This window comes from Panthera onca, assembly GCF_046562875.1.
Source record: "Panthera onca isolate mPanOnc1 chromosome E1 unlocalized genomic scaffold, mPanOnc1 haplotype 2 h2.Chr16_ul_1, whole genome shotgun sequence".
NCBI lineage: Eukaryota > Metazoa > Chordata > Mammalia > Carnivora > Felidae > Panthera > Panthera onca.
In genome coordinates, this window is record NW_027675808.1 from 1,529,216 (window position 1) to 1,554,199 (window position 24,984).

Sequence of the window (24,984 nt, forward strand, 5' to 3'; positions counted from 1 at the left end):
GCAGAGAGAGAGAGAGAGACAGAATCGGAAGCAGGCTCCAGGCTCTGAGCCGTCAGCACAGAGCCCGATGCGGGGCTCGAACTCACGGACCGTGAGATCATGACCTGAGCCGAAGTCGGATGCTCAACCGACTAAGCCACCCAGGCACCCCTATGCTTATTTATTTTAAACGTTTTATTTATTTTTGAGAGAGAGAGGGAGAGAGAGCGCGCACGTGCGCATGCATGGGTGGGGTAGGGGCAGAAAGACGGAGACAGAGGATCAGAAGTGGGCTCTGTGCAGACAGCAGCAAGCCTGATGAGGGCCTTCAACTCACAAACCGTGAGATCATGACCCCGTCAACCAACTGAGCTGCCTGGGTTCTCTTTAATGTTTATTTATTTATTTTGAGAGAAAGAGAGAGCACACGCAGTGTGCAGGGAGGGGCAGAGAGGGAGGGAGGGAGCGAGAATCCCAAGTAGGCTCCACGCTGTCAGTGCAGAGCCTGATGCGGGGATCAGTCTCATGAACTGTGAGATCATGACCTAAGCCAAAATCAAGAGTCAGACACTCAACCAACTGAGCCAGCCAGGTGCCCTGAGATGCTTGGCTTTGACCAGCCTTTGCCTCTTCATCTGTCCCTGGAGTTCACAACTGGGTTTGCGTTGCCACTTAGTCCATTGCCTCACACTGATCATGGCGTGAAAAGGTTTCAGCACCACCACCGTCTGGGCCACAGCCCAAATCAGCCAAGTTCTAAGGTGTAGAATTCAGGTGAATTCTTAACTGACTTCCACATCCTCCCATTTTACAGGAGTATCCCTCTCTGGGGCTGATGACCGAGAAGCTATCCCAGAAAAACATCAATTTGATCTTTGCTGTAACGGAAAATGTAGTCAGTCTCTACCAGGTGACTGTGCCTTCAGGGATTTCGGGAGTGGGGTCTGTATTGGGTGGAGCCGTCTCTGGGAACCCAGGCACACTAGCACGGGCCATGCTTCCCAACCAGGAAAGCCCCTCCTCCAGCCTATTCCCAGGGGCAAATGGCTCCTTTTTATGGTCTCTCTCCTCCAACCTTGAACCTCACGGGATGGGTGTGTTGGTGTTTGTGGTGCTGGAGGGGAGTAATTTATTGGGGGAGAGGGGTGTGAGAAGTTCTTTATAATTTTTCTCAGGGCTGCAAAACTGCTAGGTTTGTTCCTGGAAGTGACAAGTAAAATATCCCATCCTTCCCTCAATCTTCGTTTCAAGACCCTCATTCTGATTTGGGGAGGGCTTTTGAGATCACCCTCTTCATTTAGTCAGCCTTGCACATCTCTCTGTCTTACCTTCTAGAACTATAGCGAGCTCATCCCAGGGACGACAGTGGGGGTTCTGTCTGCCAATTCCAGCAACGTCCTTCAGCTCATTGTTGATGCTTATGGGGTAAGTGTCTCGCACTGGGGTTGGGTCTGCTAAGAACCCACCTCACTCGGCATTCCCCAGGAGGGAACGCAGATTTTGGAGTCCTGGATGTGAGTCCACGATGCAGCCTTCACTGCCTTCCTCTTATTCTTCTAGAGGCTGGCTGATGGCCAGCACTGGGAGGAATGCAGCCTTCTGAGAGGGAAATGGCTCAGAAAGAATTGCCAGGGAGTGTCAGGAGCAGTGGGTGGAAGAGCTTAGAGAAGGTGGAAAGGAAAGAGAGGTTGGGGGTGGTGATGAGGAAGGACAGGGTGAGGGATAGGGCTCCAACAATAGAGAGAAGAGGGAGCTGAGCCAAGGGGAAGATGAGGTTGGTTAAAAATTAGGTAAAAAAAGCTACTATCCAAGGTGACCAGTGCTAGCCCTCCCTTTTTGCATGTCTCTGAGGCTTGCAGGAGGGTGTGGCTGGTTTAGATTTTACCCAGATTCAACTAGACACCAGGGGGCACAGAGAGAGAGAGAGGAGCAGACCTTGGGCAGGAAATATTGTAAGAAATAGGCTCCTAAGGATGCTCTCCTCTGGCAGCTTCTAAGCAAACCCCAGCACCCAGCACTGCCGCGGTGAGTCCATGGCCACCTGGTATTTTACTTGGGGTGGAATTGGTTCCTGTCTACTTCCTCTCGGCTCATCTCCTTAACCTTCTTTTGCCCCCTTTCTGCTCAGAAAATCCGCTCTAAAGTAGAGCTGGAAGTGCGGGACCTCCCCGAGGAGCTGTCTCTATCCTTCAACGCCACCTGTCTCAACAACGAGGTCATCCCTGGGCTCAAGTCTTGTGTCGGACTCAAGATTGGAGACACGGTGAGGTGGGCTGGGCTGGGCAGGGGCTGAAGCTTCAGCTCTGGCCCTGGCCTTTGCCCCTGAGCGTCTGTGGGCACCCTTCCATTCCTCCCCTGCACCTTCTTCCCGAAGGTCATTACAAGTTGGATATAACGGAGCTGCCAACCTTTTCCTCTGACTCCTGTTGTCTAAACTTCTCCGCTACGTGGAGATCTTTAAAAAACTTGCGTTTAGCTTACCTCTGTTTGTTTATGCACAGCTGATTGCAAATGAAAATATTTCTTACCTTTGGCCCAGTCTCCAGCCTCCCCTAAGGTAATACCTGTCTTTCCTCTACAATGTGAAATGGCAGTCACATCTACCGATAGTTGCTGAGCGCCAACTTTGTGCCAGGCATCATTCGCTGCTGGAGATTCAACAGCAAATGGAACAGGCAAAAATACCAAATACCCACTGTCATAGACTTCCAGAACGCAAATGTTCATTTTGCCTCTCAGGTCCCTCTGTGGCCTCTATGGCTTTCTTTCCTTACTGGTTCTCTTCTGCTTCTGCCGATGGGGGGAGGGGTTGGTGAAGAGGGAGGGAAGCAGAAAGGGGGATAGCTATATCTCTATCACCGGTATCACCTGTATCTCTATCATTTCTGTATCTAGGTCCATCCATCTGTCCGTACACCTATCTATATTCTAGAACATGTGCACATATCCTGTCTAAGAAATATTGGCCGGAAAGGTGTTTGACTGCACAAGTGATGATGTACTATATGGAAATTAAACAGTAGATCCTGAGCCTTTGGTCACTGTGTGGCATCGTGTGGTGCCATATAGTGCTTTGTGTGTCTGGCTGACTGACCTTGTGTATAATCAGTCCAGCTGGCTTCATTGGCCAGAGAAGAATTTTTATAAGATCACAGGTTCTGTTCTGCTTGAGCTGGCTTATTTCACAGGTGGAATTAAAACACACACACACACACACACACACACATATCCAGGGGCACCTGGGTGGCTCAGTTGGTTGAGCATCCAACTTCAGCTCAGGTCATAATCTTGTAGTTCGTGAGTTCGAGCCCCACCTCAGGCTCACTGCTGTCAGTCTGTCAGCGCAGAGCCTGCTTCAGATCCTCTGTCCTTCTCTCTGCCCTTCCCCCACTTGCAGTCTCCCAAAAAATAGATATATATATAAAAAAAACCAAAACCAACCTCTCTCCTGACTGTAAATTATGTCTGTGCACCCAACCAGATACAACTGGACAACTGTCCCCAGGCTTTTCTTTTTGCTTTGCAGACCTTGGTCATTTGGAGGCTGAGGAACTCCAGGTTGCTGGGGGATGAGACACCCAGTTTGGATATTCCCGGGCAGGGCAGGGCGGGGCAGGGCGGGGCAGGGCGGGGCTTCTTTCCCTCCAGGGCTGGAGTGATAACAGGGTGCGCCTGTGTTTGAATGCGGTCTTCCTTTCCACCCAGGTGAGCTTCAGCATTGAGGCCAAGGTGCGAGGCTGCCCGCAGGAGAGGGAGAAGTCCTTCACCATCAAGCCTGTAGGCTTCAAAGACAGCCTCACCGTTCAGGTCACCTTCGACTGTGACTGTGCGTGCCAGGCCCATGCTGAGCCTTACAGCCGCCGCTGCAACAATGGCAACGGGACCTTTGAGTGTGGGGTGTGCCGCTGCGGGCCCGGGTGGCTGGGGTCCCAGTGCGAGTGCTCCGAAGAGGACTACCGCCCCTCGCAGCAGGAAGAGTGCAGCCCCCGGGAGGGCCAGCCCGCCTGCAGCCAGCGGGGCGAGTGCCTGTGTGGCCAGTGCGTCTGCCACAGCAGTGACTTTGGCAAGATCACGGGCAAGTACTGCGAGTGTGATGACTTCTCCTGCGTCCGCTATAAGGGGGAGATGTGCTCAGGTGAGTGAAACTGCACACCCTCCCGCCCCTGTACCCGCGCACGCTCGCTCGCACATCCACAGCCTCTGGAAACTTAGGCCAGGGCTTAGGTGGGCACAGGAAGGCCCAGCAGGCAGAGCCGAGTGGATGGTCCTTCCACTCCAACGGCAGAAGACAGGAAGGAGGTTCTCTGTAATTCCGCTCTGCTCCCCGCGTCCTTGCTCCTGGGGTACACAGCGGAAGGGAGCCTCTGCTCTCCTGGAGCATGGGAACGAGTGGGGGAGCCTGAAGGTGAAGACCGTTATTTTCTTTTCTTCCACCTGCCATCCTGCTAATACTTTAAATCACTGGCTCTTGATCATTTCAAGGATGCGGAACAACTCCCTTTTTAGGTTAAAAAAAAAAATCTCTGGCTGCTGGTAATTAGATTTTTAGTAGTTACAGATTCGGAAACTGCATGGTATCAGAATGCGTAGTAAAGTTGGTAGTAATTATTTTACATGAATTTGTCTTTTCATGACAAGACTTGGAAAATAGTAAAAAAGCAAGGCAATGGAGCACGTTTAACAGCCAATACACTCGGAACAATGAGTGGAAAATCATAAGCTCTTTTTACATGCTGGCACTATTTTGTTATCGCTATTGGCACTATAACGTTTTGGATTCTAGATCTGTGCTGTCAGATATAGTAGCCCCGTGTGGCTATTTATTTGTAAATTAGTCACATTGAATTATAACTTAAATAAAATTTAAATAAATTTAAGTTAAATGAAAAATGAGGGGCGCTTGGGTGGCTCAGTAGGTTAAAGCTCTGACTGCACTGCCAGGGTGTTGACTGCATAGAGCCCGCTTGGGATTCTCTCTCTCTCTCTGCCCCTCCCCCATTGGAGGTTTTTTTTTTTTTTCCTCTCTCTCAAATGAACTTAAAAAAATTTAAAAAATAAATGAAAAATGAAAAATTCATTTCCTCTGTTGCTCAGGAGCTCCACGTGGCTCGTGGCATGCTGGACAGCACAGACATGGGAAAGGATTGCCATTGAGAGGCCCAGCCTGCAAACTGGGGGTTACGATTTTGGCTCCTTCTACCTGCAGGATACTTTTTGTCCTTCTCATTACAAAATTCAGTAAAGTCTTGAGGCCCACGGAAAATCTCAACCTGGTCTTTCCTTGCCCTAAAGACTGCTCCTAGGCTACTTCCCCAGCTAGACCAAGTGGAACTAATGTGAATGTCGTCTGTATGTGCTGACAATACTTGCAGAGGCAACTAGGCAGCCTGAGTAGTTCCTGGGGCACTGGGGATAGGTTTTCGCTGGATTATGGTCTCTGAGGCTTGATTCCTCTTGTGACAGAGAGATCAAAGACATTTGCAAGTTGTTTAGGATTGGTTTATGGGTGTATTGTGTGGTTAATTAACACAGATTATAATTGGCTTCTTTGGTGATCAAATCTATGGCGGAGATTGGCTTCCTTTGCAATGGGGCTTAAAGGAGCCGAACTAATCCAACCAGATGTTCACTTTAACATCTGCCTTTAAGAAAGCTTGATTAGAAAGGGCTGCCAGTGTGGTTCAGATGGTTAACTGACTCTTGATTTCGGCTCAGGTCACAATCTCAGGGTTTGTGAGTTTAAGCCCCACGATGGGCTCCTCCCTGACACTGTGGAGCTTGCTTAGGATTCTCTCTCCCTCTCTCTCTGCCCCTCTCCTGCTTGAGCTCGCTCTCTCTCTCAAATAAATAAACTTTAAAATTTATATATATATATGTATATATATATATATGTATATGAAAACTTGATTAGAAAGGTAAATCTATGTCATTCTTTTAAAAAAAAATTAAAAAGGGGGCACCTGGTGGCTCAGTTGGTTAAGCATCCTACTTCAGCTCGGGTCATGATCTTGCAGTTTGTGAGTTTCAGCCCTGCGTCAGGCTCTGTGCTGACTGCTCAGAGCCTGGAGCCTGCTTCAGATTCTGTGTCTCCCTCTCTCTTTGCTCCTCCTGTGCCCATGCTCTGTCTCTGTCTCTCAATAAGAAATGTTAAAAAAACAATTTGATTCTAAAAAAACTTAAAAAATTTTTTTTAATGTTTATTTATTCTTGAGAGAGAGAGAGAGAGAGAGAGAGAGAGAGACAGAGACAGAGCATGAGTGAGGGAGGGGCAGAGAGAGAGAGAGAGAGGGAGACACAGAATCCGAAGTGGGCTCCAGGTTCTAAGCTGTCAGCACAGAGCCCGACATGGGGCTCGAACTCACAAACCTTAAGATCATGACCTGAGCTGAAGTCGGAGGCTTAACTGACTGAGCCACCCAGGTGCCCCATAAATCTATGTCATTCTAAAACATGCCCAAGTCACATAAAAAAGACTTCTTTTTATTATCTACAACATTGTTTCCTTTATTCATGTCAGCAAAATTTGACAGAGATTGGAAAAAAATGGTAGCAGGGAGATTAGGGGAGAAAGAGATCAGGCACGGACCCCCCAACAGCAGTTTGAATTAGAGGGTGAGGGAGGCATTTCAGCTCATTTTACTAGTGAATAGTACTTACATCATATTCAGAGTACCAAAAGGAATGGTAAGTTTGATGTGGGAGACCACGGGGAGTAGGGTGGGGCTGAGGGGAAGAGGGTTGTCCTACGTGAGGCCTACAGATAGCCCCTTGGGGGCACCAGGGACAGAGGGAGGGCCACTTGTCCTCCAAGCCTCCTGGTTCCTGGTCTGGTATGAGGCAGGGTGGGAGGGACCGCGGGCAGAGTGTGTTTCCTTCAGCTGCTGGCCCCACCGATGCTGCGAAACAAAGCCATCGGGTTCAGCAGCCTGCTTCCTGCCTCTCACTGGTGCAAGCACAGCTCGTCAGCAATGCGCTCCACCCAATTCAGGAGGGAACCCCAGGCAGCAGCTCAGAGGCCTCCCTCCCCCACTGCCAGCCCGGGTGTTGTGTGCCTACTGGCTGCAGGTCTGGATCCTGTGGTGCTGCCGTCACACTCCCCAGTGACGGATGCTCAGGGACACACACTTATTGAGCACCTGTTCTGTGCCAGGCGCTCAGTCCACACGGGTGAACAGGGGGCATGCGTGATTCCTGACCACTCAGTTTGTAGACCAGTTCACCATTGTCTCTTCCCTGGGCTGCTGGCCTGGTCTGTTCTTTGCTGCAAGCAGTGGCTCACGAGGGGGGCATGCTATGACTTAGCCATTTCCCCAGCCTCTGGCCTTCCCCCTCCCCGCTGGAGGCATGGTCTTTTGTGGTCATCTGTTATCAGCACTTCCTTCGGAAACATCAGGGAGTGCATCCTTCTCCCCGAGGGACTCCCCGAGGGACTCATCCTTCTCCCCGAGGGACATCCATGAGCATAGATTGATCAGACACCCCTGAGCCAGGTTCTGTGCTGTAGTGTTGTGGGATAGGGAGGCATGAATAAGACAGTTTTGCCCTTAATTAACTTACCTGAGGATAATTCACAACATGAGGCAGAACGTGCCAGATCTTAGAAGTGAGGCGTCCTTGGGGCGCCTCGGTGGCTCAGTTGGTTAAGCGTCCAACTTCGGCTCAGGTCATGATCTCGTGGTTTGTGAGTTTGAGCCCCGCGTTGGGCTCTGTGTTGACAGCTCAGAGCCTGGAGCCTGCTTCCGATTCTGTGTCTTCCCCTCTCTCTGCCCCTCCACCCACTCTCACTCTGTCTCTCAAAAATAAATAAAACATTTTTAAAAAATTAAAGAAAAGAAGTGAGTTGTCCCTGGGGAATGTTATAGGAGTCTCCTGGAGAGAGACCCAGTGTGAACAGAGGAGGCCTGGGTGGCTTCATGGAGGAAGTAGGATGTCAGACAAAGGGTCGGCTCATAAGGCAGGGAGGAGTGGGGCTGACATCGGCCTGGGAGTCACGCTCTATAGGGAGAGGTCATTCCCTCTGACCTAAAATACTTGCTCCTCCCTTACCCCTCCCCCTCCCTCATCTCCACCCCTCCCCTGCTGCCTTCTTTTCTATTTCCCTCCTCTTTCTTACACTCTCTCTTCATTTCTCACCCTCCTCCTCTGACTTTGCTGTGAACCCAGGCTCAGCCACCCTTTTGCTGGAGGGATGCCAGTCCTGTGACATTACCGCACTGTAGCTTCCTTCTGAGGGCTGACCCTGCCAGGGCTCGGGCTCGGCCTGCCGGCTCCGGCCCGCCACTCTACTTCCAGCCTCGCTCCGTGGCTGGCCTGGCAGACCATCTTCTCAAAGGTTACTTTGTTTGGCCTCACAAAGGAAACACTATGGGACAAGGGTTTCTGAGGAGGCGGAGGCCTCCGGGTGCTGCCAGACCTCTGTGGCGTCTGCCTTTCCCTGTTCGGGAGCCATCACTGAAAGCTGCTTGTAGTAGACACTGTGGGGCCCCTCCAGCTGCTGTTAGGGCTGCTGATAATGGCTCACAGCTGCCCCTTCCTTGGAATTATCTTCAGCTGACAGGAGCTGTCTTGCCCTCAGACCTGGGCCAATGACTGGTGGACAAAGGTTACACAAGACCATTCCCTTTGCCTCCGGGTGGAGCGGGCTCTACTCTCCAGATATTTGGAGCTGGGGCAGCTGACCTTATGTTTGCCATCCAGAAAGAAGCAGACATCTCTTTCCAAGGCAGCAAAGGTGTGTCTGAGTCTTGAATAGAGGATGGTGCTAGGATCACTGGCAGAGAGACTCATTGACCAAGGGCCTCTAGTCAGACCCACTGGGGTCCCTGGGGAGCAGAAGATGCCAGCTAGTGTCTGTTTGAGCCTATGCACCTCGCTCTCCTCCACCATCTTGGGGCCCATCCGCTCACACAGTGACATGATTTTGAGACCCGTTGAGGTTACTTCCCCTTGGCTCCCTGCCTTTCCTCTGATTAACAGTCAGATTTTTATTATTCATCCACTTCTTCCTGATTCGGAATCCTTGAGAATGAGTCACCCTTTCTTCTGAGTTTGGGAGAGCCAAGTTTTCAAGCCTTGTTAAGTGATTAGGGGGATGTAGCACTGAGAGTTAACACCTGCATTTAACCAATCTACCCCCTACCCCAATCTCTCTTTCCCATTCCTACATTCATGCAGTAAAGTGAGTAGGTCTTTCCTACTAGGGCTGATGGCTCTCTGCAGTACTGTGATGATACAACACAGGGCACATGCTGGTGAATGTGTGTGTGGTTCCCAGGATTTTTTTTTCTTTTTTAATGTTTATTTACTTATTTTGTGTGTGAGAGAGAGAGAGAGGGAGAGAGAGAATCCCAAGCAGGCTCCAGGCTGTCAGCCCAGAGCCTGATGCAGGGCTTGACCTCACTAACCAAACCGTGAGATCATGACCTGAGCTGAAATCAAGAGTCAGATGCTTAACCAACTGAGCCACCAGGCACCCTACCCAGGAACTTAACTAGGACACAAGCTCCACGGTAATAGGGACCTTTCCTGTCTCATTTACTGCCGAATCTCCAGTGCCCAGTGTGAGCTCAATAAATATTTGTTGCATAAATGGATAAAGAAACATTAATTGCATGCCTACTGTATTTCAGACGTTACGCTAATCCCTGCCGACGGACAAATTGATATGTCCTCTCTCACTGTGGAGCTCAAAATCTAGAAAGAGAAACAGATAGGCAAGCAAATGGGCTGGTCATGAGGGTTAAAATAGAGGCATATGTAAGTGCTGGGAGAACACGTAGTAGACAATTTGCTCCGGGGAGGTCAGAAAAAGTTATGGAGGGGAAGGAACTTTTGAGTTGAGCTTCGAAAGGTAAGTGGGAGTTTGGTAGCGATCACAGGACGAAAGGGCGTCAAGGCAGAGCTAGCAGCATGAGGCTAGAAGGATAGAAGGTGGTGACGCTTCCGTGGGGTGTTAATGAGTGGCCGTGGGAGGAGGGTGGATGAGGGTAAAGCTGGAGAGCAGGCTGAGCCACGGGTTGGGGCCCCTCACCTGCTGCCCGCCCCCTCGGGCTGTGTGCTTTCAGGTCACGGCCAGTGCAGCTGTGGGGACTGTCTATGTGACTCCGACTGGACCGGCTTCTACTGCAACTGTACCACGCGCACCGACACCTGCATGTCCAGCAACGGGCTGCTGTGCAGCGGCCGGGGCGAGTGTAAGTGCGGCAGCTGCAAGTGCATCCAGCCCGGCTCCTACGGGGACACCTGTGAGAAGTGCCCCACCTGCCCTGACGCCTGCACCTTTAAGAAGTGAGTGGGCAGAGAAGTGAGTTGGAGCCAGTCGGGTGCTAGAAGGAGGGAGGGGGTCCCCCAGGCTAGAATCCCCAACCCTCCAGGTTCTTACTCACCAAAGCTTCAGGAGGAGGCGTCCGCTGCAGCTAAGAGGCTAGTTTTCCTCTTCCCACGGAAAAGTTTGGGCAAAGAGGGAGGGAGAGCCAACCATGCAGGGGCCAAAGTAGCACCCGCTGGACTCCAGTTGGAGAAACCCCTCTCCTGGGATGGCATCCTGAATCCCTGAGTTGGGAGGAAGGCTAAACCAGGGAACTTCTGGGGAACGTTCTCATGTTCCGATCGTGTGGGAGAGTTGGGCTGGAGTTATGAAGGATTCTGTGAAACAGGAGATGTTCGCTAGTACAAACTCCACTCATCTGGGGTCAGGGGAAGCTCCTGCCATTTCTCTTGCCACTTTCAGCAGGGCTGGGCTCATAGGCATGCAACCTGTGCATTTGTACAGAGCCCTGTGCTTAGAAGGGCCCCATGCTTGGTTTACCGCTCTGCTGGCACTGTCTTGTAATGCTTAGGGATTTTTGAACAAGGGGCCTGACATCTTCTTTTGTGCTGGGTCCCCAGATTACATGACCGGTTCTGCCTTTAAGGCTCCTCGAAGTGGCACACGCCTTACCTCCTGTCACACTCTCGGATGGGACATGAAGAAGTTTAATGAGGGGACTGGGGCCTTCTGCCTGCCAGGCCCTGCCTCTGGGTGAGGAGGAACTCCCACCCCTGAACTCCAGACCCGACCCTCTGGGTCCCCCAGAATTGTCTTACAGGGGTTTTTGTTTCGGTGTTTGTTTTCCAAGGTGGGGCAGCTTTCTGGTGTGTGGATGTCAGAGCTGGACTGACACACACGTAGGTTTGCTCCTCTCTCGTCTTTTTTGTTTCTTTATTTTTGAGAGAGAGAGAGAGAGACAGAGTGCAATTGGGGAGGGGCAGAGAGAGGGACACATAGAATCTCAAACAGACTCCAGACTCTGAGCTGTCAGCGCAGAGCCTGACGCAGGGCTCAAACTCACAGGGCTCGAACTCGAAGACGGCGAGATCATGACCTGAGCCGAAGTCGGATGCTTAACTGACTGAGCCACCCAGGCGTCCCTCTCCTCCCTTGTCTTAATCTCTGTGTCGTCTCTCTTTTAGGAAGTGTGTGGAGTGTAAGAAATTTGACCGAGGAGACCTACATAAAGAAAATACCTGCAGCCGTTACTGTCGTGATGAGATTGAGCCTGTGAAGGAGCTCAGTAAGCTCAGCATGTCTTAGAATTGTGCACATATGCGGCTGCTGAAGTTTTCAGTTGATCCCAAAACGTGTCTATGTCTCATCAGTAAAATGGAAGAGTAATCCCTGCCTCAAAGGCATGTTGTACAGACCTGATGCACACTAGGCACTTAATAAAGGCCAGCTTCCCTGAGTCCTCTTGTGCCCTCTGCTAATTTGTTCCACAGTCCCTCCCCATTCTGCTGCTTCCCGGCACCCACAGACTCAGCAAGACCCTACAGATAACTTTTAAAGTATGTAGAAATCAACCCTAACTTGACCTCCCCAGGGAGAGGAAGACAATGCATCCCATTTTACGGATGAAGAAACCTAGGCTAGGTGATGTCAGTTTAGGAGGCTAGTAACCATTTACTGAGTTTACTTAACTGAGAGTGTTCAGCAATGCCCAGGCATACTGCTCTGCTGGTTTGGAGGGAAACCTTCACCCTTATGGATTTTAGCTAAAATCATAATGCTGTAGCCTTTTTTGGCTCTCTGGAGCCCTTCCTAGAATAAGACAGATAAAAATACAGTGGTGAGCAAAACTCTTGCCTGCAGTCATTGTAGTTTGAATTTCTTTTTTTTTTTTTTTTTTTTTTTTAATTTTTTTTTTTTTTTCAACGTTTATTTATTTTTGGGACAGAGAGAGACAGAGCATGAACGGGGGAGGGACAGAGAGAGAGGGAGACACAGAATCGGAAACAGGCTCCAGGCTCTGAGCCATCAGCCCAGAGCCTGACGCAGGGCTCGAACTCACGGACCGTGAGATCGTGACCTGGCTGAAGTCGGACGCTTAACCGACTGCGCCACCCAGGCGCCCCTGTAGTTTGAATTTCACCTTGACCAAAAAGGGGATAATCTTTGTTGCTGTCAGCACATCTGATGTTATCTGGGTCAGCTAGGCATTGGTTGGTCTAGGGAGATGGCAATCTCTCCTGAGATAGCTGTCTCTCACGAAGGCAGGAAACATGTTTTCAGTGAGAGCCACAGTGAGACACAGCCAGTCAGTCGGCTTCTGGCTTGGGGTGTTACAGAAAAGGGTCAGCTCTCTGGATCCTTTGGCTAATATCAGAAGTGGGGCTGGTGGGGGGGGGGGGGTGAGGGGCATGATTTGGGGATTGAGTTTGAAGAGACGGCTTTTCCTCCTGAGGAGAATCGGTATGCTGTGATTAGCTCAGGCGGGCAAGACTGCTGAGAGAGATGTGAGATGTTTTTATTACCTAGACCAGAGGGGAATCTCAGGTTAGTTGAAAGTATTTCTCTTACCCCCACCCCCGTGCCATGATAATCATAAAGATAAATGCTTGTTTGTATGGAATTGTGTAACTTATAAAAGTTAGGCAAGTATCTTTTCATACACATGATCTTGTCTTTTTCTCAGCCACCTAGTAGAGTAGAACTGTGGTACTGTTGTTATCTTCATTTTGCAGATGAGGAAACTGAATCTCAGGAAAGCTACATAACTTGCCCGAACAAGTTAAGCTTAGAATGAATCTGGAAATCCTTACTCTTTCCACTGTACTCTTATACCACTAGTTTTCGGGCGGCTCATTGAGTTCAAGTCTGATACTACACTTGATCTTAGCCAAAAGGCCGAGAAACAATCATTGAGTTCAAGTCTGGTGTGCTCTGAGACTCCTGTTTTAGTTCTGTTCCATCACGTACTTGTGTTGTGATCTTGGTGCATTTGCTTAACATCATCGTGTGTCAGTTTTACCTGTCTGGTTGCATCACTATAGGACGTGGTGCAAATGATAGAGGGGCACCTATAGTTTCCCTGTCAGAATAAGAGGCTTCAGAATTAGAAGGGGTGAAGCCTACAAAAAAGTGATGGGAGTCAGAGAAGAGAGGCTGGCTCTGGAGAGGAACACTGGATCAGACGCAGAAACGGAAGAAATGTAAGGGCTTTGCCAACAAACTATTGAGAATAGTTGAGCCAGGAGGGAAAGGAAAGAGAGGGAAGGGAACACCCTTCTCTATTAGGTACTGTTCACTTGACATCATTTAGTTCTCTACCAGTGTTGTGAGGTGGGTTATCCTTTTCCTTTCATAGATGAAGAAAGAGCCAATGAGGTCAAGTAACTTCCCCAATATTACGCAGCTGACAGGTGGTAGAGCCAGGCTTTGAATCACACTGTGTCATGTGTTCTGTCATGTCCCTTCCAAGGGAAGGAATACGAACCAAAAAGGGTCTGGGAGGGACAAAATTCAGCAGCGAGGGTCATCTAGAGGCAATTGCCAGGCACAACAGCCATCTCAAGTCTAGGCATCTTGCCTAATGTCAGGCATAGGGTTTCCTGTTGCATACTTTCTCAGAAGTCCCATGACTGGGGTTTGGGGATGGCCCCGTCTTCCAGGAATTGCCTTGTTTTTCACTCTCCCATATTTTCCCCTTCCTCAGAGGATACTGGCAAGGATGCAGTGAACTGCACGTACAAGAATGAAGATGACTGTGTTGTCAGATTCCAGTACTATGAAGACTCCAGTGGAAAGTCCATTCTCTATGTGGTAGAGGAGCCAGGTACGTGAACCGCCAGGGCCCCTGACACTGCACCTATAGGGAGAGGGAGAGCCACGTTAGGCAGCAATTTCCACCCATTACGCCTCTTACACAGAACAGCCAAGTTAAGACTACCTTACAAGTGGTAAGTTAGGGCCTGTCATCTGGGGGTGGGAGATATTTAAATACCAATCTTTGTGAGAAAGTGACTTGCTAATTGAGGAGGCAGAAAAAGAAGGTGAGTAAGGAAAGGAAGAAGGTAGATATGGATCCCACGAAGGGACAAAATACATCCTGGCATTTTTTTGAGGTGACAGTATTAAGAAGTGAGGAATTTAAAGTCTGGGACTCTTCAGCATCCGCTCCACTTAAGGTCAGGTGGTTGCCAAGGGCAACCTGTTCGCTGCTTCAGAGGAAGGCCTGATGCTTTGAGGTGTTGACCTTACCAGGGTCACCATGAGACACAGTACTGGCTTTGAGGCACCAAGCCAAGGTGTTCTGAGCACTGAAAAGATAGTGCTTGCTCTCACAGCCTTCTGGAAGCAGGAGGAGCTCATCCGTCATACACAGACCAACCACAGGTTTGTCGCCATCCAGTGTAGTAGATTAGCTCTCTTCCCCTTACCACCCCCGTCTCCTTCCTTTCTCTTACACAACAGACGAAGCGATGAATCACTAGAAAATATTTTCGAGTACTTATTGTATATCAGCCAGTAGACTAGGTGCTGGGAATATAACAATAAATCAAGCAGATGTGGCACTCACAGGCCAGGGGGAGAGGGACATGTAAATTGATAGTGATACTGCTGAGGGACAAGGGCTGTGCCAAGGCGGGGGGTAGACAGGAGCTTCTATGAGTGAAGGAACAATGTCTGAAGGCAGAGACTAAGTCAGTTGGTTGCTCGTCAGTTGATTCCTACAGCTGTAGAAATTTCTTCAAATCCTCCTTCAGACCAGGGTCCAGCAAACACTTTCTGTTCAGGGCCAGGGGTTAAATATTTTAGGCTTTGGCGGCACCTGGGCGGCTCAGTTGGTTAGGTGTGTGACTCCTGATTTCAGCTCAGGTCATGATCTCATGGTTCATCGGTTTGAGCCCCACATTGTGCTCCGCACTGACAGTGTGGAGCCTGCTTGGGATTCTCTCTCTCTCTCTCTCTCTCTCTCTCTCTCTCTCTCTCTCTCTGCCCCTCACCCACTCGTGCTTTCTCTGTCTCAAAATAAATATTTTAGGCTTTGTGGGCCTTGTGGTCTCTGCCATGACTACTCTGCCATTGTAACAGGAAGGCAGCCATAGTCTATATTTAATGCACAAGCCTAAGTATATTTAGAAAGACAGGTGGCAAGCCACATTTGGCTCCCAGACAATAGCTTGCTGGCCCCTGCTTTAGGAAAGTGGGTCTCCAACTTTTCTATGTTCCCCTTGCTAAAAAATCGAGAGTCCTGAGCCCCATGCTGCTTCCATGAGCCTCTATGTTCTTTTTATTTGATTTTTTATTACATTTTTAAATGTTCATTCATTTTTTGAGAGAAAGATGGAGCACGAGTCGAGAGAAAGATGGGAGGGGCAGAGGGAGAGGGAGACACAGAATCCGAAGCAGGCTCCAGGCTCTGAGCCCAACGCAGGGCTCGAACCCATGAACTGTGAGATCATGACCTGAGCCAAAGTCAGACACTTAACCGACTGAGCCACCCAGGTGTCCCCAGCCTCTGTGTTCTTGAATAGTGCTCCTGGCAGTTGTGAGACGCCCCAATATTTGAGTGCCTCTGCTTTGGACACATCACTTCCCCTAGTGAGCCTTCTCAGACCTCCTCCATCATCCTTTCTTCTGATTCGGTTGGGTGCTCCTGTTTGAGTCCCAGAGCAGCTGTGTTTCCCTTAGATGGGCCTTCATTCCACCATTAACTTGCTTCTTTAATCACCCATCTCCCTCAGTAGATCACGTGCCCCACGAACACACGAACCATCTGTCTTATCTATCGTTATATCTCCATACTTGGCTCAGTCATCTACAGAGAAGATACTTAGTAAACGGGTTTTGAATGAGTTACTAGGACTGATTATTCGAGTTGACAGGCAGGCTTGCATACATGTTGATAACCTGCTCGGAGAACTTTGGCTGCTTGGAGAAGGAAGCGGGTGACAGTGGAAAGAAGCTCTACTACATCCGGGTCAGCCAGGGTGTTGCTGGCTGCATGGGTACCGGAGAGCATGGCGCCCCCTACCGTGATATTGTTCACCTGCCTTTCCCAGGGCTCTCACCCTTCAGAAGGGAGAAGGAAGGTAAAGGAAAGGGTATGACCTTAATTTTATTTAGCGACTCAAGGGAAAGCTGACATGGGAAGGGGAGAGGGCAGAGTCTGGGTATGTATCTGTGGGGGAGCACATGTGGATTATTTGGCCATGACCCCTCACACTTTCCCGCCCACCTGTGTTAACACGTTTCATGGATTTTTCCACACCCGCCCTATTTGCACCTTTGTGCTTTCTCATTTTTGAAGGGCAGTACGTTCTTGCTTTGGGGTTTAACGTTACTTCATCTCTGCTATAACAATCCTTGCAGGTGCTTCTGCTGTAACACCAAAATCTTTTGGCTTGATATTCTTAGATGGAATCCACTACTTGGAATTATGGGGCAGAAAGATGGTGATAACCTGAGCTGGTACAAATAACCCCCCAGGGTGGGGGGTGGAGTAGCTTTTCTGATGTAGATTCCATCCTCCACATGAGGAGATGGGACCCCAGACCCATATTCCCTATCTTGTTGCCCTGGAATTCTGAATTTGACCTCTCTTCTCACCTACCGCCCCCAACTATTTTCAGGGGTTCTGGCTTTGTGCAGAATGTGTCATCTGAGGTCCCAGAGCATAGGAGGGGATTATTCTCATTCTCTTCCCCAACTCATGCCTTTGCGGATGGTCTCCCTGAAGGGCTGGGCCACTGCAAGGCAGTAGAGACAGCACTGCCAAAGGGCTTGGCCTTGACTGGGTGGTGTTCAGCCTACTATGTGGAGTGGGCTCCGCTGAGCTGGGTCCTTATCACTCCCAGATAGAGTTGCCTCGTCGAATACAATATGTCCCATTCAACATTTAGTACCTACTTAGGCTGAAAAATTATTGTTTATCTGAAATTCAAGTTTAACTGGATTTCCTGTGCTTTTGTCAAACCTGCCAGCCCTGCCCAGTCTTTCCTGACCTTGGGTCTCCACGATGGGTCCTCATCACCGTGGCTGAGAGAGCTCTCTAGAGACTAGCTGATCTCATCATCTTCTTCCGGGAATCCTGCCATCTACTCCTTTCAGGACAAATGCTTAATAGATGTTTTTGCCTGAAGACCTCTTGACATTCTACTTGTCCTGCCCATACTGACATGCAGAATTGAAGAGATTTCACTCTGAGGTTTGAGGGTCAGCCCTCTCTTCCCAAGAATTCATAATTGTTGTTCCCGGAAGAGCTGGTGCCCTTCACTCCTGGGAACTCAGACACTGGAACCTCACAGCCTCTCTCCAGATGCTCCTTTAATTATAGACAGGTTATAATTTGGTAGCTTGGGAAATAGCCAGCTTGGGTCTGCATCGGTGGTTGTTTTTGGGTCATGTGTGGTGAGCATAGGGTGTATGTTTAGAGAAGAAGGTGGGAGACAGTGTGGAAAGTAGGCATGACCACCTCTCCAGACCCATCAATACCCGTATATTCAAACACCTAATTACATAACACCTGAGAAGTTACTGGAGTGAGGTCACCCATCAGACACCTGTGGTTTATGGGAAGCAGAGCTCTGCAGAGCACAGTCAGCTTGGTCTTCAGAGGGGTGATGCACCTCTGTCTGTGTTGGTTGTTGACTAGGGTTGAACAGGAAGTCGGCTTTCAATAGGGTTAGGATTAAAGATGACGAAATATTTTGGGAAGGAACCCAAAATATTGTCTGGGTTGGCAGGCTTCCTGGTCTCTGTGCTAACAAGGACATTAGGTTCCCAGCCCTCAGAGATGTACATATCCAAACCAGAGAAACAAATACAAATGCCTAAGGAGCTAGGTAAATAAATTAGTGAAAACAGGTGTAACAAGAACACGAGTAATAATGGTAGCTGATAGTTATTGAGCACTGAGTCTGTGCTAGGCAGTGTTCTGAGTTCTTTAAATATATTTAACTTATTTGTTTATTTTTACAGGTTTCTTTTTTTTTTAATATTTATTTTGTGGGAGAGAGAGAGAGAGAGAGAGAGAGAGAGAGAGAGCGAGCATGCACGAGTTGGGGAGAGGGGCAGAGAGAGAGGGAGAGAGAGTCCCAAGCAGGCTTCATGATCAGCATGGAGCCCGATGCCTGGGTGGCTCAGTTGGTTAGGCGTCCTACTTCAGCTCAGCTCACGACCTTGCAGTTCGTGGGTTCAAGCCCCTATTGGGCTCTGTGCTGACAGCTCAGAGCCTGGATCCTGCTTCAAATTCTGTGTCTCCCTCTCTCTCTGCTCCTCCCCCACTCATGCGCACTCTCTCTCTCTCTCTCTAAAAAAGAAATAATCCTTAAAAAAATAAATAAGTTGGGGTGCCTGGGTGGCGCAGTGGGTGTTCGACTTCAGCTCAGGTCATGATCTCACAGTTCGTGAGATCGAGCCCCGCGTTGGGCTCTGTGCTGGCAGCTCGGAGTCCGGAGCCTGCTTCGGATTCTGTGTCTCCCTGTCTCTCTGCCCCTCCCCCATACATGCTCTGTCTCTCTCAAAAATAAATAAACGTTAAAAACAATTTTTAAAAGTATATATTTAACTTAACTATGCTTCATAAGTTTTGGAATTCAGTGCTATTACTTTCTCCATTTTAAACATGGAGAGATAGGAAACAGACACCCAGAAAGGTTAAATAGTTTATCAAAGGTCACATAGCAAAGTAAGTTGTCAGCCAGGATTCGAACCCTGGCGGTCTAGCTCCAGAACCCACAGTAGCACAGCCTCCATGACAAGTTAACATGTTGCCTCTGTTTAGTGGAGAAAAGAGGGTGGTGACAAGTCTGGCAAACTAGAAAATGTGTCCCATCTAAAGGGGACAGCAGCTACTCACATCTAACCAGAGCTGCCCTGTGGGTGCAGTGTTTCCAGACCTTTTTATTTATGTTTAAAAAATTTTTTTTTACTTTTATTTATTTTTGAGAAACAGAGTGAGACAAAGCGTGAGCAGGGGAGGGGCAGAGAGAGAAGGAGACACAGAATCTGAAGCAGGCTCCAGGCTCTGAGCAAGCAGTCAGCACAGAGCCTGATGCGGGGCTCGAACCCACAAAGTGTGAGATCATGACCTGAGCCGAAGTCAGACGCTCAACCGACTGAGCCACCCAGGCGCCTCTATTTATTCATGTTTTTAAAGGGAAGAAGAAGAATCTGAAGTTTTAGGGGGATAATCTCCTGATTATTCCATGCTGCCAACAAAATAAAAATTTAATCAAGCTTTTGTTTTAAATCCAGTAGAGTTAACATAAAATCAACTTTTTAATAAACACTTGAGTAGGTTAGATTCTACCGGGGGTGACCTGCTTATGACCTCTAATTTAAACTACTCAGGACAGATTATTGCTGTCTTAAATATTGGTGCTCCCCCCCCCCCCTTTAAAAATTTTGATTTATTTTGTAAGCCCTGTTTCCCTCAGAGAGATTTCTAGTAATTTCTTACTTGGTCAGGTTGCCTTTACAACGTCCCTGCTCTGTGCTCTCTCCTGACAGAGTGTCCCAAGGGTCCTGACATCCTGGTGGTCCTACTCTCAGTGATGGGGGCCATTTTGCTCATCGGCCTTGCTACTCTGCTCATCTGGAAGCTCCTCATCACCATCCATGACCGGAAGGAGTTTGCTAAATTTGAGGAAGAGCGAGCCAGAGCAAAATGGGACACAGTAAGAGTCGGGGCTGGGCATTTTCTTAAGTCATTGGTTTGAGAGCCTCAACTGGAAATAGTAGGTACTTAGGGGAGCCAGGTTCAGCCAGCACCATAATTTCCCAGTTAGTCTCTGTTGTGGAAATTGGGAGATGGTCCTGTTGTCTTTATTATTCCTGAAAACCACCTGAGTCTCTCACTGCCACACAGTGACCATAGGTCCCATAGGTGAGAACTGACTGAGTACAGGTAGGGCCCAGCTCTGCTCTGGACACTGACATAATCAAAAGGAAACATATTCTCTAATTGAGGAAGACAGGACAAATGATGGGGGGTGGGGAACGTTATTATTGCCAGTTTGTAGATAAGAAAACTGAGCACAGAGACGTTCAACAGCTTGCCCAATTGTGGGAGAGAATCAAGTTATGATAGAAATGACTCTTTGGGCCAGCCTCTTAAAACATATCCTCTCTGCAATTTATTCTGATTGCATTCAATCAAGCATCTATTGAGAACTTTCTATATACTTAATTTTGCTCTGTTCTCCTTTGGCTCATCTTCCACATTCTGACTTTTTTTTCTGGACCTTCCAAAATGGCTGTTTGAGTCCATGAATGTCTAGCGGGAGGCTGAAAGTTTGTTCTCATTTGATGGTCACCTCAGGCCTTGGTACTCAAGGGTCCCAAGAAACTTGAGATGTTTCTGTTCGTACAGTGTAGAAATCTGGAATCTCAGCGGCACATGAGAATGTGTTGTATTTCTTGAAATGGGACTCCTAAAGACGGCCAGATCTTATGGGATTTATCACTTTTTGTTAGAAAATAATTTGGGCAACCCAGTGAGGGTCTTATTTTTTCCTGCTAACATGACAGTGGGTAGCGCTTGGAAGGATGAGATGAGAACAAATTAAAATTATTTTGAGTGAAAGCTATCCTCTCTGTTTCAGCTACCACCTGCTACATTTCTCGTCTCTGCCCGCATCCGCCAGCATAGTCACAACAAAAGAAAAAAAAAATTGGAGAAGGGCAAAAGAGAGAGTTCAGGAGAGAAGCAGGAAATAGATACTGGCTACAAGTGGTACTGAGGTGTTTGGGGATCACCAAAAAGTAATGGGTTGAATTCAACCCCTTCGAAACAGCAGCACAATGGCATTCCACTTTCTCTCTCCTCTTATTTCCTACCCACTCCCATCTCAGGAGCGAATATGGGGTTACAATGAGCATTAAGCGATTCATGGATGGTGTAGCCCGGAGAAAGGTGTCTTGGGTAAACTCTTCAGGCGAAATGTAATCATTGAGGGCAGGGAACAATTGAGGAATTCACTGTAAGACACATTTCTGTTCTCTCCGCAGGCCAACAACCCACTGTATAAAGAGGCCACATCCACCTTCACCAACATCACCTACCGGGGCACTTAATGACAAGCAGTCATCCTCAGTTCACTGTCAGGCTGTCCCAGAATTGTGGACACATCTGCTGTCATGTTTACAGGGAACGAAATCCGTGGGGCAGGATCGGGGGCTGGGAGTGGGGTGGGTTACAAGAATGTCAGTATGTGGAGGTGTGGGTCTCTGTGCGTGTGTGCGCGTGAGTGTGCTGCATGTGGGGGAGTGTGTAATTTAAAACTTGAGGTGTGTCCAGACACGTGGAGCTCCTCAGCCTTTGTCCGCAGAATGCCTCCTTCAGGGATCCTTCCTGCTTAACCTTAGGGTGACCCACGTAGCTGAGCAGGTACTGTTCATTACCTCACTGAGAAGCCAGCTTTCCTTTTCCGGCCATTTCTCCCGAAGAGAAGGGCAGGGCTGAGCCTCTCGTTCCAGAGGAAGGGGCCTTGACTCTGCCTTGAGTTGACGGTTCTTGGGTCCGACGCTCAGCAGCTCTGATAGCAAATGCTGGGCTCCGCAGCCTTGTCGTGTCATCTGGACTTTGATCTCCTTTGCCTTCCCTCAGGCTGACGGAGAAATCAGAAGCAAGAGCAGCCATCGGAGTTGCCTATGTCTTTTGCTGTCCCCTCAATCCAGTATGGTTCTCTCACAAGGGGAGCCCTTGCCAGCAATTCTGTTGGGAGTGAGGATGGGAAGGCCACTCAGGGGTCATGCATGGCCTGGATGAATGTGCCAGAGTCCCCCAGTTCATAATCATCACCCTTCACATTTGTCTCCTTGGCACCCCACCCTAGAAGTTCGATTGGAGGACGCGTGTTACCCTTAGACCAGCATCACCTCTTTACCTGCTACGTCTACACTCTCACTGCTGTAGACATTTGCTACATACTGGGAATTTCTTTCATGACCGGACGCTTTTCCTCCCAGGGAGAGTGCTGTGATGAGAGCCAGAGATCTGGCCCCACCCTTCAGGCCCTCTGCCCCTTGTCCAAGGCACCCCCCCGCCCCTACACCCAATCTGGTGCTTCTGTGTGCTACATCCATCCATGGGGCTGATTGCACTTATCTACCTCTTGGCTGTCTTGTGAAGGAATCATTCCCATGGGTCTCTGAGTCTGCTGGGCATATGTGCCACATTTAGAATGATGGGCCAGTTGTATCAGCGTGTGTGGCCTATTCTCCTACGGGCTGGGCAACCTCATTTTAACTCAGTCTTTAATCTGAGAGGCCACAAGTGCAATTTTATTTTATTTTTCTCATTGGGTCACCTGAAACCATGATGAGGCTTGCTTAATCTAAAGGAACATGTACAGAAACACATTTGCATTATATTTTGTAGTTTTATTTGAGGAGGAAGGAGCATATTTAAAAACAAACAAACAACCCCACATAGACTTGGGATGGATACAGACCCTCCCACTTGGCATCATTCATAGGGAGTTGCTGCCCATTTGCTGGATCTGTAGGGGCTCTCTCATCCTGGGAGCCTGTGGGGATGGCCCCACGGGCATGCTGGGCCATTCTGAGCAGGAGGGGTACAAGTGGTTCTTTTCTCCTAGCAGTTGCTTCCTTGGTGTTCACATTGGTCTAAACATTAACAACCACCCTCACCCCCCATTCATCAAGAAAAAGGAAAGAGCTATAGACAGTGGTCTGACGATCAGAAAATGTAAGTCCTGGCCTCATTGTTGCAGCTGAGGAAGTTTTACCCTTAATTAAGGCAAGCCTCTCTTCCTTCCCTTCGGGGCTCAGTTTTCTAGTTTGAAAAATGATAGTTTGGACCAGCCAGTCTGGAAGGTGTCTTTCAATATTGATAATCTGAGATGCTGGGATTTACTGTGGCATCAGACATACAGTCAAGATTCCATGAGATGTTGATACTACTTTTTTTGTTAAGTTGGGAGATCTGAGAGACCAGCTTTTGCAAGAGCAGATGTCATTCCACATCACCTTTCTCAATGAAAAAGCCTCATTCTGTCCTCTCTTAGAGCCCCTTCTCCAATGTTTGTTAGCAGTCACATTTCCTAATGTAGCACTTAAGCTCCACTTAGTTTATTATTCCTTAGCTCACTTTGCACACGTTTGCATCCACATATAAGGGAGAGGAATCCATTAAGAAGTAGCTGAAATGTGTATTCTGTATTCGTGTGTTAACACTGAGAATAAGCCTTGGAATTAGGAGTAGGGCAAATGACTGAGCCTTGTCTCACCCATGGATTACTCTTTACTGAAAGGGATGGTAGTACAGTAGAGGGGTAAATGGGGGAGGGGAGGGTCGATAATGAATCCCAGAAGTTTAGAACCTAACTATACCCTTTGGCTACTGAGACAAGAGTCCATTAAAGCAGTAGTTGGACCTTTTCTTTAGATAAGATGGTTTATATGAAGACACTATATCAAAGGAGGAAGAACATATATTTAAAGGATGAAAAAATCAGTAGGACTCTTTGAGCTTCTGGAAAGAGACTCCTAGGCTTTAAAAAGGCACCGGGTGGTTCAGTTAGGTGTTTGACTTTGGCTGAGGTCATGAACTCACATTTCGTGAGTTCCAGCCCCACATCAGTCTCTGTGCTGACAGCTCAGAGCCTGGAGCCTGCTTCGGATTCTGTGTCTCCCTCTCTCTCTGTTCCTTCTCTGTTCACGCTCTCTCAAAAATAAATAAAGATTAAAAAAAAAAAAAGACCAATACTCTTTGTATGCGGGGAGAACCTGTAGCTGCGTTCGCAAGACAGCAAATGGCAGTCAGTTTGGGCATCACGTAGGGTGAACATCTAAATAGTATTTTGGTATCAGCACAGCCCAAAGAAGTTATTTATTTGTGCTCAGCTCATCTGGAGAGAATGTATGTTCAGTCTCAGGGTGTGTGGATAGTAATGGGAAGCTTGGGATGCTCCTGACAAGTTGTCACATAACGAATCCCTTCTTTCTCTCTCAGATATTCCTAGACCATCCATGATTTCAAGATCCCTCTCTTTGTTAGGTATTCCTGGTTGAAATGACTTAAGTGCCTTCCTGACTTCCTAACCACCCCCTCTGTTTGAATTGTGCAACAGTAAATTAAATGTGCTTTCCAAAAAGAATTGACCTAAGGCTGCCCAGTTCTTCCTGTGTTGTTATTTCTGTTTTCTTTGGGTGAAAAGAGTAAATGTCATCGCCTCAAAAATGATTATTTTAGAACAAGCCTGTTTCCAAATGTAACCAAATGATGACCACCACGGGGACTGAAGTTTACTCCAGAACCCAGAGTGTTTCTTTAGACTTTCATAATGTTTTCAAACTGAGTAGGTTATTGCTGTTCTAAGAGTTGGAGTTTTTTGTCTTTTAATTGGGGATTTTTTAGGAACTTGTGCAATCTCAATAGAACAGACTGTCAGTTTGGCCTAGGTTTTGTTTGCAGGAGGCATAAATCAGTACAATAAAGGCTTGATGGCAGATTATTGACAGGATCATTTAAATGCCCAGCTTTAGGGGGAAAAATGCCCAACTTTTATTTAAGGAATTGGGTCTCAAAATGTGGTTTGAGGACCAGCAGCCTCCATATCACCTGGGAAGTTGTTAGGAATAAAAATGCACAGGCCACGCCCCAGGGCTACTAACTCAGAAAATCTGAGATGGGGCCGGGCCCGGTGTTCTGTTTCAGCAAAGCCCTCCCTGTGATTCTGCTGCTTACTCAAGTTTGAGAACCACTGACTTAAGAAGTC

General features: G+C 48.4%; 1 protein-coding gene and 1 pseudogene across 2 annotated transcripts; one reads left to right on the plus strand and one right to left on the minus strand.

Annotated features, from left to right (window-relative positions):
• Positions 1-802: 802 nt before the first annotated feature.
• LOC144615361 (integrin beta-3-like) lies at positions 803-24,363 on the plus strand. 2 transcript variants are annotated; one of them, XR_014137112.1, is made up of 9 exons: positions 803-889; positions 1,315-1,404; positions 2,108-2,242; positions 3,685-4,114; positions 10,044-10,266; positions 11,431-11,531; positions 13,950-14,069; positions 17,221-17,444; positions 19,751-19,820. XR_014137112.1 is itself a non-coding variant. In XM_081794703.1 (9 exons), exons 1-9 carry the CDS (start codon positions 815-817, stop codon positions 21,314-21,316), a joined length of 1,407 nt encoding a protein of 468 aa, XP_081650829.1. In that variant the 5' UTR covers positions 803-814; the 3' UTR covers positions 21,317-24,363. The 2 variants fall into 2 exon arrangements, 1 of the variants encoding a protein (XP_081650829.1); XM_081794703.1 differs by lacking the exon at positions 17,221-17,444 and adding an exon at positions 21,251-24,363 and having other exon boundaries at positions 19,751-19,917.
• On the minus strand, positions 12,999-13,153 carry LOC144615366 (U2 spliceosomal RNA; annotated as a pseudogene).
• Positions 24,364-24,984: the final 621 nt, after the last annotated feature.